This window comes from Melospiza melodia, chromosome 6 (genome assembly GCF_035770615.1).
Source record: "Melospiza melodia melodia isolate bMelMel2 chromosome 6, bMelMel2.pri, whole genome shotgun sequence".
In the NCBI taxonomy this organism is placed as follows: Eukaryota; Metazoa; Chordata; class Aves; order Passeriformes; family Passerellidae; genus Melospiza; species Melospiza melodia.
This window is the reverse complement of record NC_086199.1, coordinates 22209503-22221863: the sequence shown is the minus strand read 5'-3', so window position 1 is coordinate 22221863 and position 12361 is coordinate 22209503. Positions and strand designations below refer to the sequence as shown.

The window sequence follows — 12361 nt, the reverse complement described above, 5'->3', positions numbered from 1 at the left end:
CTAAGAAAAGCTTATTTACTTCAGCTGTACAATCTGAAGAAGAACCAAAAGCACAGTAGACACACACACACAATGTAAATCAAGAGACAGCTTCCCCTTGTTCTTCCTCATCTCCTACTCATATCCTTGAAGGATACTCTGCCCTGGAAAGAACTCAGAATATTCATGTAAAAAACAGAAGCAGCAGTTATAAAAGGCACTTAACTGGTTTTTGTTACCTGTATCTGAGTCATGTTTCTTTATGATCCACAGGTTATTCAAATCTTTATGTAAGTAAGCAGTGACCTGAAATGACAGGATTCATTATTTTACATAACAAGAAAAAAGCTGTTGATAGCAGTCACACATTCACCAGCAAATCAAAGCCCCACATGAATGCATCAACCACACAGAAGTCCTGAGATTACCTTTATGACAGTGCCCCCTAGAAAACCAGTTATGGGGCACTCCTTAACCCAGATGACACCTCTTAGCCAGTGCATAGCCCACACTCAGAAGCACTACCCTTCATGGCAGTTCACATGCACCAAGAGCCTCCAAACACAGCCTGACCTCCCCTCACCCTGTTTCAGAGGCTCCTTCTACAACAACAGGATATCCAAACCAGAGCTCCTGAATAATCACTGACCACTATCTGAACCAGGAGACAGAAGCAGCACTGGCTTTACAGACAGTAGAGATTGCTGACAACAGGCTGACTGTGACAACCACAACATCTGCCAAAAGATCCAGGCAAGGTAAGGATTCAGGGATCACCCATTACAGCCACATGGCTAACCCCTGCCAGCCTGCTCAGCTCACACAGAGCAGCTGCACCTACTGCTACCATGGACACAGAGAGCATCTTATTCCAGGCTGCTGCTGCCCAGAGCACGTGCAACTGTACTCCCTTTGCCCACCCTCCTCTTAGAGAGCAGCAAGCCCTGCTCTGTAGAACCCCAGCCCAGTGCCCCACCTGGGCCTCTCTCTCAGGTGGGAGCAGATGGCCCAGGGGGTGGGTGAGAGGCAGAACATAGGAGTGTCTGACCATGGGGAAAAAGGGAGAGCTGGAGGTAGAACCTCATACCTTGGGGTCAAGCGATTAGGAGAGGAGGAGAAAGTAGAAGCAGAGAAATCACTTTTTCCTCTCCAAATCTCCTCCAAATTCCTCTCTAAATTCTCTTCCCCTCTCCAGAGCCCTGAAACTACCCTAGAACCCTACTGCTGTCCTACCATCAGGACAGGGAACTCTCCACCCTTTCCCACTTTCCACAAGGAACTCCCATTAGTGTCCTCTCCAAATTGCCCTTCCCTGCTTTTAGTGTCATATAGCATGATCTGCACTCCAATTTTGCCTATGCTTGAGGCAATTTAGCATGGCATCTCCATACACTGTAATAAACATTAATGTCATGCTAGAGTATTAGAAATTCTGATTGTGACAAGCAGCAGGAAAAAAGATTGAGACAAAGTTTTTACTTCTGAAAACTTCATCCTAGCCACAGAGACAGCAGAGAGTTAAAAACCAAACACTTGTGTTTCTCTGGCAACTTTCTTTCAAGAATCTCAGAGCAATTTTTAGACACCAATAATCAAACTGCAGAAATACATCTTGGTAAAAGTGCAGAAGCAGCAAAGATGTGTGAAGCTTGATAATGATGGACAAAAATAAGAAATCCACTTAATGTTCGTACTTCTTAATTAGAGATAGTTACATGATTTCTGATTTCTACTTTCACTTATTGCTTAATCATTTAATGAGAAGCCCTTAGCTCAGATGGTTTCCATATGGCTACATTAGCTTACAAATGCACAGTATCTAATTTATTGAGCAAATTCTTTGGTGACAGAAGAGGAAAGCAAGGCAAAAAGGAGAGGGATTCATGTAAGTTCACAGAGGCCAGTGGCTGGAGTAAAAACAATATAAAGCAGTTCTATTCCCTTGCTTTTAATATACAGCCAGAAAAGCTGTAAGATAATGTACTTGTTTTAAACAAAGTTTTACAGCCTTCCTTGAGGTAACTTTCATTATGGAAAACTATTCTGAAGTCTTCTTAGACTCCATTTATGGATGGTGGCCTTGTTACTGCAAGCCACTCTTCTGGTGCAGTGTGGTAGGCTCTCTTCAAGCCAAGTGCACAGCTGTGGGACTGAGTGGGGAACAGATGCTGAGTCAACACACAGCTCCTACCAGTTTGGCCCCTAATGCCAAATACAAAGGGAGTAACCCAGGGTTGTAGACACAGGCAATACCCCACAGCACCAACCTGCTGCTGGCGAGCCCCAACGCCCTCGGGATAGAGGTGCCAGTGGGAGTGCAGGTATCCCCCTGCCATCCGAAGGTTCTTCATTGTCACCACTGACCCATATGCCAAATCTGCATGAGAAAGGGGGAGGAAAAAAAGACATAAGCCAGCTCTCCTGTATCTCCCCCAGCTAGTCTACAGTGCTGGATTAAGCATGCACTCCCCATTGTTTTGATGGAATTTTGTTTCCTGTTTGACAGGTTACTCCACAGGGCTCATTGCATGCTTATCTCCCACCCCTAACCAGGATTCAGTGAAACTGTTATGTAACATTTGGCTGAAACACTTCAGACTCTCCCACTAAGTTTTAACATAAACAGACCTGGTAAGGCATTCCTTTGTTTGTAATTTCATAATGAGACTTTTGAGATAGCTTTCCCTAAGAGTATAACACTGCTGACCCCTACAGCAAGACAAGAGGGAAGGGAGGCAAGCTCAGCTACTGGATAGCAGATATACACTGGCTTAAGACACCTTCCCTCCTAGGCCCCCAGCACAACTCGGCCTTGAGAGATCAGACCTGATATTCCCCCAGTGACAGCTCTGGAGCTGGGTACAGCCACAAAAAAGCTGAAGTAATCAGAAAGCTAAACCATTTTAAAGGCTCAGTAGTACCTAGCCAACCTGAGGATTAGGGAACAACCACAGAGCCTTCTTTTTTGCTAAATTCAGATGCATTCTGAATAAAACAAAGCTGGACCAGTGGCATGCTGTGTCACAAAAGTTGACAGTTTCCATTTACACATATTTTGTAAACAAATCCCACATTGAACACTCACAAATCTAAGGTGAACAGGAAAAAAACAGATAGCGACCATGCACTGAACATGGTGATATTTTCAGCCTTTTTCTTTCTGTCAATTCATAAAACTGCACAGAAGAAGAGTGTGGATCTGAGCTTGACCATGGAAGGCATAATTCCCACTGCTCTGCACTGAGTCACAGGGACACCATTTCTTTTGAGTTCTCATGTACACTGACAACATTCAGAGTGCTTTATTCATGTGGACACTCACGCTCTGGAACGGAGACGTTATGAAGATTGTTCCCGATCAGCTGAGATTGAAATGCTGAACTGAAGAAACCATCCCCAGGACCACTACAAAAGATAGCAAAGAATATGACAATTAGAGGTCTCACTAAGCAGCATACAAACCTCTATCATGCATTACCAAGTTGTTTTTATAGAAGAAAAATTATATAACCAGACTGGGCATCTGAAGAAGAAGAGTGGGAGCAGCTCCCTTAACAGGCACACTTCTCTAATGTTGTGAATCACAGTAGATAGAGACAGTCTTGCAGGAAATTGTCCAGAGCTGCAAGGACTTGAGGTCACAGAAATGTACATGCTGGCACTGCACAAAGCATCAGGAACTGTCTTTGGGGGTGCACTTACAACAAATAAACTGACCCACTGTCAGGACAGATACAACAAAGCCTTTCTCTGTGACTCCTGTAGTGTTATTTCTGCTAAGAAGTTAGTGGTAAGACCAGTAGACTTTAACTGAAAAATAACCATTTATTTTTCTATTCTTTTTCTACAGTGAAATGCTTATTCACCTCATGTTTTAATGCTGGCATATGGAAAACATTACTTGGCCATTTTACTAGCTCTTTGTAAAAAGCATCCCTTGGTTGCAAGCGTTCAGGAAAAAGCCCTTCCTTCAAGCACACTCAGACTCTTTTAATCACAGACATTTTTTCAGGAATGCAATGACTTTTTAATTACAAAAAGACAAAGAATGGAGTTGAGACATTTTCAGGTCCCAAAAAGAGAAGAGGAAAAAAATAAGACAGGAAGTTTTGTTAGGTCACTTGCTTGGCATTTCAGAAAGTCTCAAGCTCAAATTAAATTTCACTGTCATCTTGGCCAGAGAGTTGGGGAAGGGGATTAAACAAAGACACAGCATGTGGCTGTGCTTCTGACACTGAAAGTGGACTACTATATAACCAATAGCCTTTAATTCAAAGCAAAAACAAGTAATTCTTCTGGAAAAAACATTGTGAAATACCTTCTATTTAACACTGCAAAATGAACAGCAAACATAGCCGTGTAGAGGGCAAGCGGGAGGAAGATGAGGCAGAGTACACGAGCCAGTAAATGCTTCCCAAACATCACCTGTAACAAACACAGTCTGCATCAAACAGTGCAGGAACAACTTCACTCCTGATTTCACAAGACTCTGAGCAGCAGTCCTGTGGCTGGAGCTTACCAGGTTGTAGAATTACCTCAGAAAGGCCCAGAGAGAGGTAAAAGCTGAGGCAGACCTTGCTGTGTATCTCCAAAAGCTGGAGCTATGGTACCTCAAAATTTTAGGGTCATGGGAAAAAAGACAAAAATAGGCAATAGGACAGTTTAGTGCTCTGAAGTGCTGAGCATCTCTAACTTTGGCAAGGAGGTTGGGAAGCCCTCATTGAAAATACTTGGAGAGCAAGGACCTTAACTTGTTTATCAGTGGTACACATCTTGACCCAAAATCCCAGCAAAGAGATGGCTCCCAAAATAGTAACTACCAAAGCTAAGCAAGAGGGAAAATGAAAATTTGTTCCCCCAATAAGTCTATGCAAATGTGAATGTAACCAGGACATCATGGGGATCTAGATATGCTTCACTTACAGAAATCATCTTGCTCTCACACTGCAACTTCTAGTGCTGCTCAGCCAGAAACTACAGAGAAGTCAGCAGCAAAACCTGTTCTTCAGATGTCCCAAAATGAAAGCAAAATATTTTATTTCAACCAATTGAAAATATGTTTTGCAAACAGATGCCAAAGAAGCTATTACGTTTTCACATCCTACTGACACTGCTGGTAGTACAGTAAATAATGTAAAATAGAGGGTGGATAATAAATAGCTGTGGAAGAAGAAAAAAATTAAATAGCAAAAACTGTTTGCTAAATGGCCAGACTAACTTCAAAGTGGATGAAAGCAGATGCACTTGCTATTCTACATATTCTTTAACATACCTATCATATAATCATTAAGCTAATCATTCTCCATCCTTTAGTACCAGAACCACTTAATTCAGAAGGAATGGAAAAAGCTGAACACATTGCAAAACTCAGTGAAGTCAACAAAGGAAAGAGCTGTTCAGTTCAAGTACTTCAGCAGAACTTAATAACCACTGGACACTTAGAAACTAATGCTGATTGATGGTACATAACCAAATATAGGCAGTGGAGAGGCACATGAACTACCCTCCAGTTCCCTACTTAGAAAAGCCTCAATATGCTCCAATTTTCATGAAATGGTTTTCTTTAACTTCAAAGACTTCAATGCAAAGTCAAAGAAAAGAAAGTGCATGTGAAAGACAGCAGTGAGCAAACCAGAACAATGGATCAACACAAGCTGAGAATTCTAGCAATCAACTTAGTCCCCAAAAATTGCATGTAAATAATCATGAGAAGCTCCCTAACAAATGCAGAGGTAAGTTATTCAGGCTTTCAGGAGATTAATCCTCATCTTTTTTCCCCCCTCTCCTCAAGCACCAAGGTTGCCAAATAGCTATTCAGAATGCATCTACCTTCTGGAGTAAATTTCTTTACATATTCTAACACCCGGGGGTTTGCTGCCTTTGCTGCCAGTAGCACAAATGAAATCACTGTGCAGCTGTCTGCTGGCACAAAGCTTAGACATGATGGATTTGTTCTATTTCAAATGCAATTAACTGACTTTGCTCAAGAAGTGTTTCTCTGGAGTTGGAACATTGAATCTTTGCAGCCCATATTGTTCACATTAATCAAAGAAAACAAATCACACAGGAGGAATAGAAAAAGTCCCTCCCATGCTCCCACTGTTTATAGGACAAACGAGACAAAAACAGTAGGTGAAAAAAATAGAATTTTCAAGCTTCAAAAGAGGCTGAGACAAGAGAAGAACTGAACACCTTTTAAAAGATATGAGTGAAGAATTTGTCTTCCTGCCGGTTGCAAGACAGCAAATGGTACATCAAGGTGTTTCTCCAAATGGCAGATTTCACACTTGGCAAATTTCACACATAAAATGCAATATATTAGACCAGGACACTCAAACCCACTAGCAATTTTTTTAAAGCTTAGAAGAACCAAATGTGTGTGAAATCAAGCAGGCTATGGCTGTCTTCATCCTCTCAACTGGCTATGGATACTGCAGGTTGCAGAGCATTTCTGTGACTCGTGATGCTCCTGCTCTGCAGCCTCTGCCCCCTTACTCTCAGGCAGCAGAGCCTGAGCTCACGCTGCTTATGCAAACCAAGTGCTGCAAGACACACCTGTCTGCCAGGGAGCACATACCCCTTGGAAGTACAGGTAACAGTTTGGGCCACTGTAAAGCCATTCCCGATGAGCATTTTTAGCTTAGACTGAAAATGTAGCCAACTGGAATGGTAACAGTTTCTCTCAGGAAAAAGTAACAATCTTTCTGCTGTGTTTGTATACTACAATATCCCGCTAACATAAGTGTGGCTTTTTGCAAAAGTGTGGCAATAATTTTTTCATTATAACCTTAATTTCCTTTTTTCATCACCACATCAGATGCCCCTCTCTGCTGCAGACAGAGTATCTCTGTTTGGGTACTTGCAGGCTTGTCAAAGACCAGGAAAATTACAAGCAAAGAAAACAAATAAACCTTTAAAGTAAAGAAAAGCCTTTGAAACTCACCAGTGACAGGCTGAGGTTCCCCAGCAAGTCCCATAGGTCATAGATTGTGTTCAAGCCAACCAAGAGGACTACAAAAAGGCCAACAAATTTTACCCCCATTGCTCCAGCAAGGCTCACACCAGTCAGACTCAGCCAGAACCACCAGGAGGCAGAAAAGGGCCTGCAGGACCAGTAGAGCCGAGTCAGTAAATAAAATGATGGCTACATGAACAGGCAGCCTATGATCACAAAAATAAGTAACAGATCAGTTACCCCACAAAATTACAGTCCATCTTCTCAGGAGCCCATAAGAAGTGGAAAAACAAATTTTTCATTTAGTTTAGAATCACACAAGGATATTGGTTTCAGATAGAGGCTTGTGAAGCCTTGATACTGGCTTCAGGTACACTTAAGCCAGGGGCAACCCTAGATCTCCCATTCAAGGATGGAAACACAGATAGCAGGTAAAAGCTAAAATACTAGTGTGAAGAAAGTCTGACTACATGGATGTTCTGGAAACAGAAACAAGAACTTTTCTCCATAAAGTGCAAACTTACTTCTCTCGGAAATTTTGGGACATGGGGAAGAACAAGAGGCAAAGAGCAGCCTACTGTACTAAAGCAAGAAAGCCTTAGCAGAAAACATCTATCCAAAACACAAACAAAAACTGCAGCAAAAAGCAAACAAATTATAAACTGACATAAAACTGAACCATAGAAAAGAGATGAGAAAAAATGACAGCAGAATTTAAAACCTTTTTCCTTCTGATTCCTAATGCCTTGACACTTTTATTTCAACTAGATAAAATCCCCATGACCTGCTAAGCAACACAAGAGCTAGAGTTGGCTTTTAATTTGTAGAATATCAACTACTTTGACAATAGGATTAATTCTAAGATATGAAAAACAAATTCACATCAAGGCACACAGAGCTGATCATGCACTGCCTTGTAATTTAGTGCTTGCATTTCCTGGGGAATATGCAGTAGATAAGGATGGCCTTGGACAGCTGTACATGATGCTGCAGGCTGCATTTCAGCCACACGAACTGCAGACACACTAAGATGGGTACGATCAGTTCTTGAATGTTTCATGAAATAAAAACTGCTCATATATGACACAGAATTTCAACTTTTTATGTCTTTGAATTTGGTATGCATTTCAAGGAAACTACCCTGTGCAGCCCAGCCACAAAGAAGCCCTCTGACACATCCCAATACCTATAAACCACCCCCCTTTCTGGATGGATCTATAGCAAATATCCTTAGCAACTTGACTACTTTATTCAGAATCATCCTGGCTATATTTTCCTCTAAGTTTTTGTAGCCATTGCTCTAAACCAAAAAAATTACACTATTTACCTCAGACAGCAGGACTTTTAAAGGTGCTTACAGTCACAGGTAAATTTGTGTACTACAGGCACAATATTTTCTCTGTAACTACACAGACCCTCAGAGTAAAAATTTCTCTCTGCTACCAACAGTCATTTTCAGCTTCAAATTTCCTGAAATAATCTCATTTCAGACTCTCACACATCACCAATGGCAGCTATTACTTTAACTGTGTGAAAGTTAAATACCTATAGTTTAACAAAATTACCATCCTTATCTTACCTGTCTGCACAGCTGTTACATTTCACCATACTCAGAACAGCTCCCATGAGAAAGAACATTAGAATGGGATCCAGCAGAATATACTGGGATAATGTAATACAGCCTGTATCTGCAAAGAGACACACAGCAATGTCAGAAAGACTTGGAATTCCAAAGTGAAACTTAGATTGTGGGAATCCAGCTTCCTCAGTGTAGTCAAGACAAGAAGAAGGCAGGAAATTTTAGAAACAGAAGGAGATCATAACATTTCATCTTTTACCTGAATAACAAAGGAAAAAAACCCAACAAAACAAAAATAAAAACAAATATAAGAACAAAAGGCAGTACAGCAGTATCTGTGAAACACCATTTGGAAAGTGCTGATAACATATTCAGATGGAGAGGACTACAGCCAGCAATTATCTACCTAAGGCATCACCATAGTGCCAGAGGAGAAGTCATCTTTCAGATGGTACCTATAAAAAATGAATATGGCTTTGATATTTAAAGTCTCCATTTCTCAATACCTGTGTGTCCTTACAAAACTCCTATTTTGGTAACTTCATTTGCAAGGTCAATTTCTTCCCTTGGCTCAATTCAACAAGGAACTTTATTAATTTCTTATTGTGAACTCTTCTAAGGTAATGCACGGGCTGTTAAAGATCTCTATAATTCATACAGGAAACATCAATATTTCACTGGTGGGTAAAATCATTCCTGACCACCCTCTTTATAAAAATAAGGTGCAATCTAACCCAGTTCTGTGGTTGTGCAAATAACACAAGTACTGAACTAAACAAGACTGTGAAGTTCTTAAGGGGACCACCAAGTAAGAAGCCTCATACACATATACATTTAAAAAAAGTGAAATTACTTTGCTTTGAGAAAGTCTCTCATTAACCCAAATATCCCCTGGTTAGGTAACACGTGCTAATGCAGAAATTAAATTATCTGAACAATTAAGATACTCAATTTTGCTGTAGCAGGAACACCTACCAAAAATAAGGATGAAAGCCGTGAGTAAGGCCGCAGGCAGTGATTTTGATAGCTCCAACACTGTGAGGTAGGCAAAAGGAACCATGCAGGAGCCAAGAAATGCACAAAACTGCAGGAAAAGATCATAGCAGAAATTATAACCCCACCCATGTGGGACAAGAGCTCACACCATTTCCTTTCCTTCATCTTCCATGCCTACAACAACAGGAGGCGTTGCAGCAGCTGACCCGAGTCTCAAAGAACATCAGACAAAAGCCAACTGAACAAAGACACTGCTCAGAGGACAGAGGCTTACTCTGTTCTGCAGTGGTGCCAGTAACAACATCCAGTCACACTCCTGCTAGACTACACCAGATATTCATAAATGGATGCATCAAGTAGGTGCACTACATATCCATTACAGTCTTTTTTTAACAAGATACTAGAGTATGAAAGTTAAGAACAAAATATACTTGCACCTTATATCTTTAGCAGACCAGATTCCCCTCTCCTACACAAATCATACCAAGGATAGTTGGAGGAGAAAGAGAAGAAATCAAAACAAAAGAAAGCAAGACCACAGTAGAATTTATTATCTTTAATGTCTGTTTCTAGTACCTCTCCCACCTTTGGCTCAGGGAAATGTAAAACCATGAACTTCTGGAAACTAAACTAAGAAAACATACCTTCCTAGTTTTTAGTTTTCTTTCTAGGTAGTAGCAATTGGTCACTGTTTCTCCTTTTGACTTATGTGCTGTCAGTTATATGGCTCTTCATCTTCCTAAAAAGCAGTAGAGCCGGGGTTTCAGATCAAATACAACTCTGAATTCTGCCCTGCTGTCCTAGGCTCCATCAGCATACTCAGCTTAGTGTCACCAGTGGTGGCAAAGTGCAGGTGACAGTGGATGACCCTGGCTTTTTGATACCCTTGGCTCCCCAGGAGATTAGCCAGGCACAATGGAGTGAGAGAAGCTCAAACTCAGCAATGTTTGCTTTGCAGACAAGGCAAGGTATCCATCCCATGCAGCAGTGTAGTCTCACTAATTAGCAGGAAGAGCTGCCCTCAATTTTCACCTTAATTTCTTACCTGGCCTCTCAGAGACACATTAAGACTTATTCACAATAGAATCACTAACACTTTTAAAGGAGCTTAAAGACAAGGCACAAGGCTAAACAGACCTCTGACCTGATCGAGGAGAACTGTTCTTATGATGGAACACTGTACTGAAAAGCACAGGACAGTTAACCAGCTTGACAGGAGCCTGCAGAGCCTTACCCCTCTCATCCCTACGTAGTTGTGCTGCTCATATCGATCCCCTGGCTTTTGGAAAGGAAATGTACCATCATATCCACTAAGGTAGCCAGCAAGTCCAATCAGCATCTGAAGAGAAAACATGAAAAAACTGGTCAGGAAAATCACACTGGAGGAAAAAGTATCCAGGCCAGCAGCAGGTAAAATTTTTATAGAAGGCCCATTGATTTAGAGGACAAATAATTCAGACACATCATCCAAAAAAGAGTTTATTTACAGAAATCATTTACATCCATACTGCTCTTTGTCTTAAGGCAATATCAGATTTCTTTTTGCAACAGACTATAAGGCTGACTGCAAGCTCAAGGAAAATAGCAAGTGTGGAGTTGAGCAGAGAAAATCTGTTAAGTCTCCTATAGATCCCTATCTGTTTAGTTTCAGGAGACTCAGTCTGAAAGAAAGATAACTTTGACAAGGCAGGAGGATGCACCTCCATCCACACTACACACTGTTGCTAAAACAAGTTCATTTACAGAACAGGAATCAATGCTCTCAGGGTCATTTGTGGCAGGCATCTCATTTGCTCACAAGTTATCAGGAACTGTTTGCTTCCTTTAAAATGCAGGCTTCTATTACATATGCCCCCCAAGTGTCACTGATTTTTTCATGTCAAGCCTTTCAAAAACCCAACATACAATACTGTTTAGTATTCTTATATTTGAAGCATTTTTTGTGAGAACAAAAAGTTGCAAGTCGAGGCTCTGGACACAGAATGCAAATTGCTGTGGTGTCAACAACAACAGTTAGGAAGGATTTTGCTGTTCACCACATCCTTTGGCCAGAAGGCAGAGACTTTTATTGGCCCACTCCTGTGGCTTCTGAAACATGCAACAGAAAAGCACTTTACCTTCCCCAAAGGGGGATGGACATCAAAGAAGAAGGTCCGATTAATGTAGTAACTTCCCATCTTCCCAAAATGAGTTTCATCCCAACTGGAAAAAACACATCAACAAAACACAAACCACAATAACCAATCACCTACAATGCTGAAGAGAGTTAAAAAAAAAAATCCAGGAACATCTTTTTACTTATGCTTTTTATAGTATAGAGGGATACTGTCATACATTCCATACGAGACAATGCGTTATACTCAGTGGGAAATCATGGACAGCACTGCAGCCATTGTGGCAAAGGTCCTTTTTTAAAGTTTTATATTATCACTGCAAAACCTCATAGGTTTGCCAAAAGGTTTGCCCTTTTGCTTTCAAATTGACCTTAGCGAGGTTTAAAAGTCTGCTTGCTGCACAAAGATCCCTAAGACGCCCTCCCCGGTACCCGGTGCCCTCCTGCAGCACGGCCCGAGAGCAGCGGAGAGGGCGCGGGGGCCGGCCGGGGCTGGCCGGAGAGCGCAGCCCTGCCCTGCGGCCCTCGCTGCCGCGTCCCGTCCCCCACCTGCCGGGGGTGCAGTCCCGGCCGCTGTGGCCGGCAGAAGGGACACGCACCCATCCGCACCGCGGGGCCCGGGCAGCGCCCGGCCGGAGAGGCGCACGCCCCGCCCGGCCCGTACCATACGTGCGGCGGCTCCCGCAGGCGGTGGAAGCGGGAGGCGAAGCTGAGGAGGGTGACGAGGGCCAGGGCGGCC

The 12361-nt window shown here is 42.1% G+C and overlaps 1 protein-coding gene across 9 annotated transcripts in view; it reads right to left on the bottom strand.

Moving 5' to 3' along the window:
- Positions 1-12361, bottom strand: part of POMT2 (protein O-mannosyltransferase 2) — a 27494-nt gene extending 15133 nt beyond the window's left edge. For 7 of the 9 annotated variants that reach the window (XR_010028292.1, XR_010028293.1, XR_010028294.1 and 4 more), the window contains exons 1-10: positions 12287-12361; positions 11627-11711; positions 10744-10848; positions 9489-9597; positions 8514-8622; positions 6923-7082; positions 4298-4404; positions 3302-3384; positions 2247-2356; positions 219-285 (exon numbers count right to left, since the gene is read on the bottom strand). Coding sequence is in view for 3 of the 9 variants with exons in the window: in XM_063160223.1 (XP_063016293.1) it covers positions 219-285; positions 2247-2356; positions 3302-3384; positions 4298-4404; positions 6923-7082; positions 8514-8622; positions 9489-9597; positions 10744-10848; positions 11627-11686 (910 nt within the window). In the remaining 6 variants the exon portion in view is untranslated. The other 2 variants (XM_063160224.1, XM_063160225.1) reach the window with 2 other exon arrangements.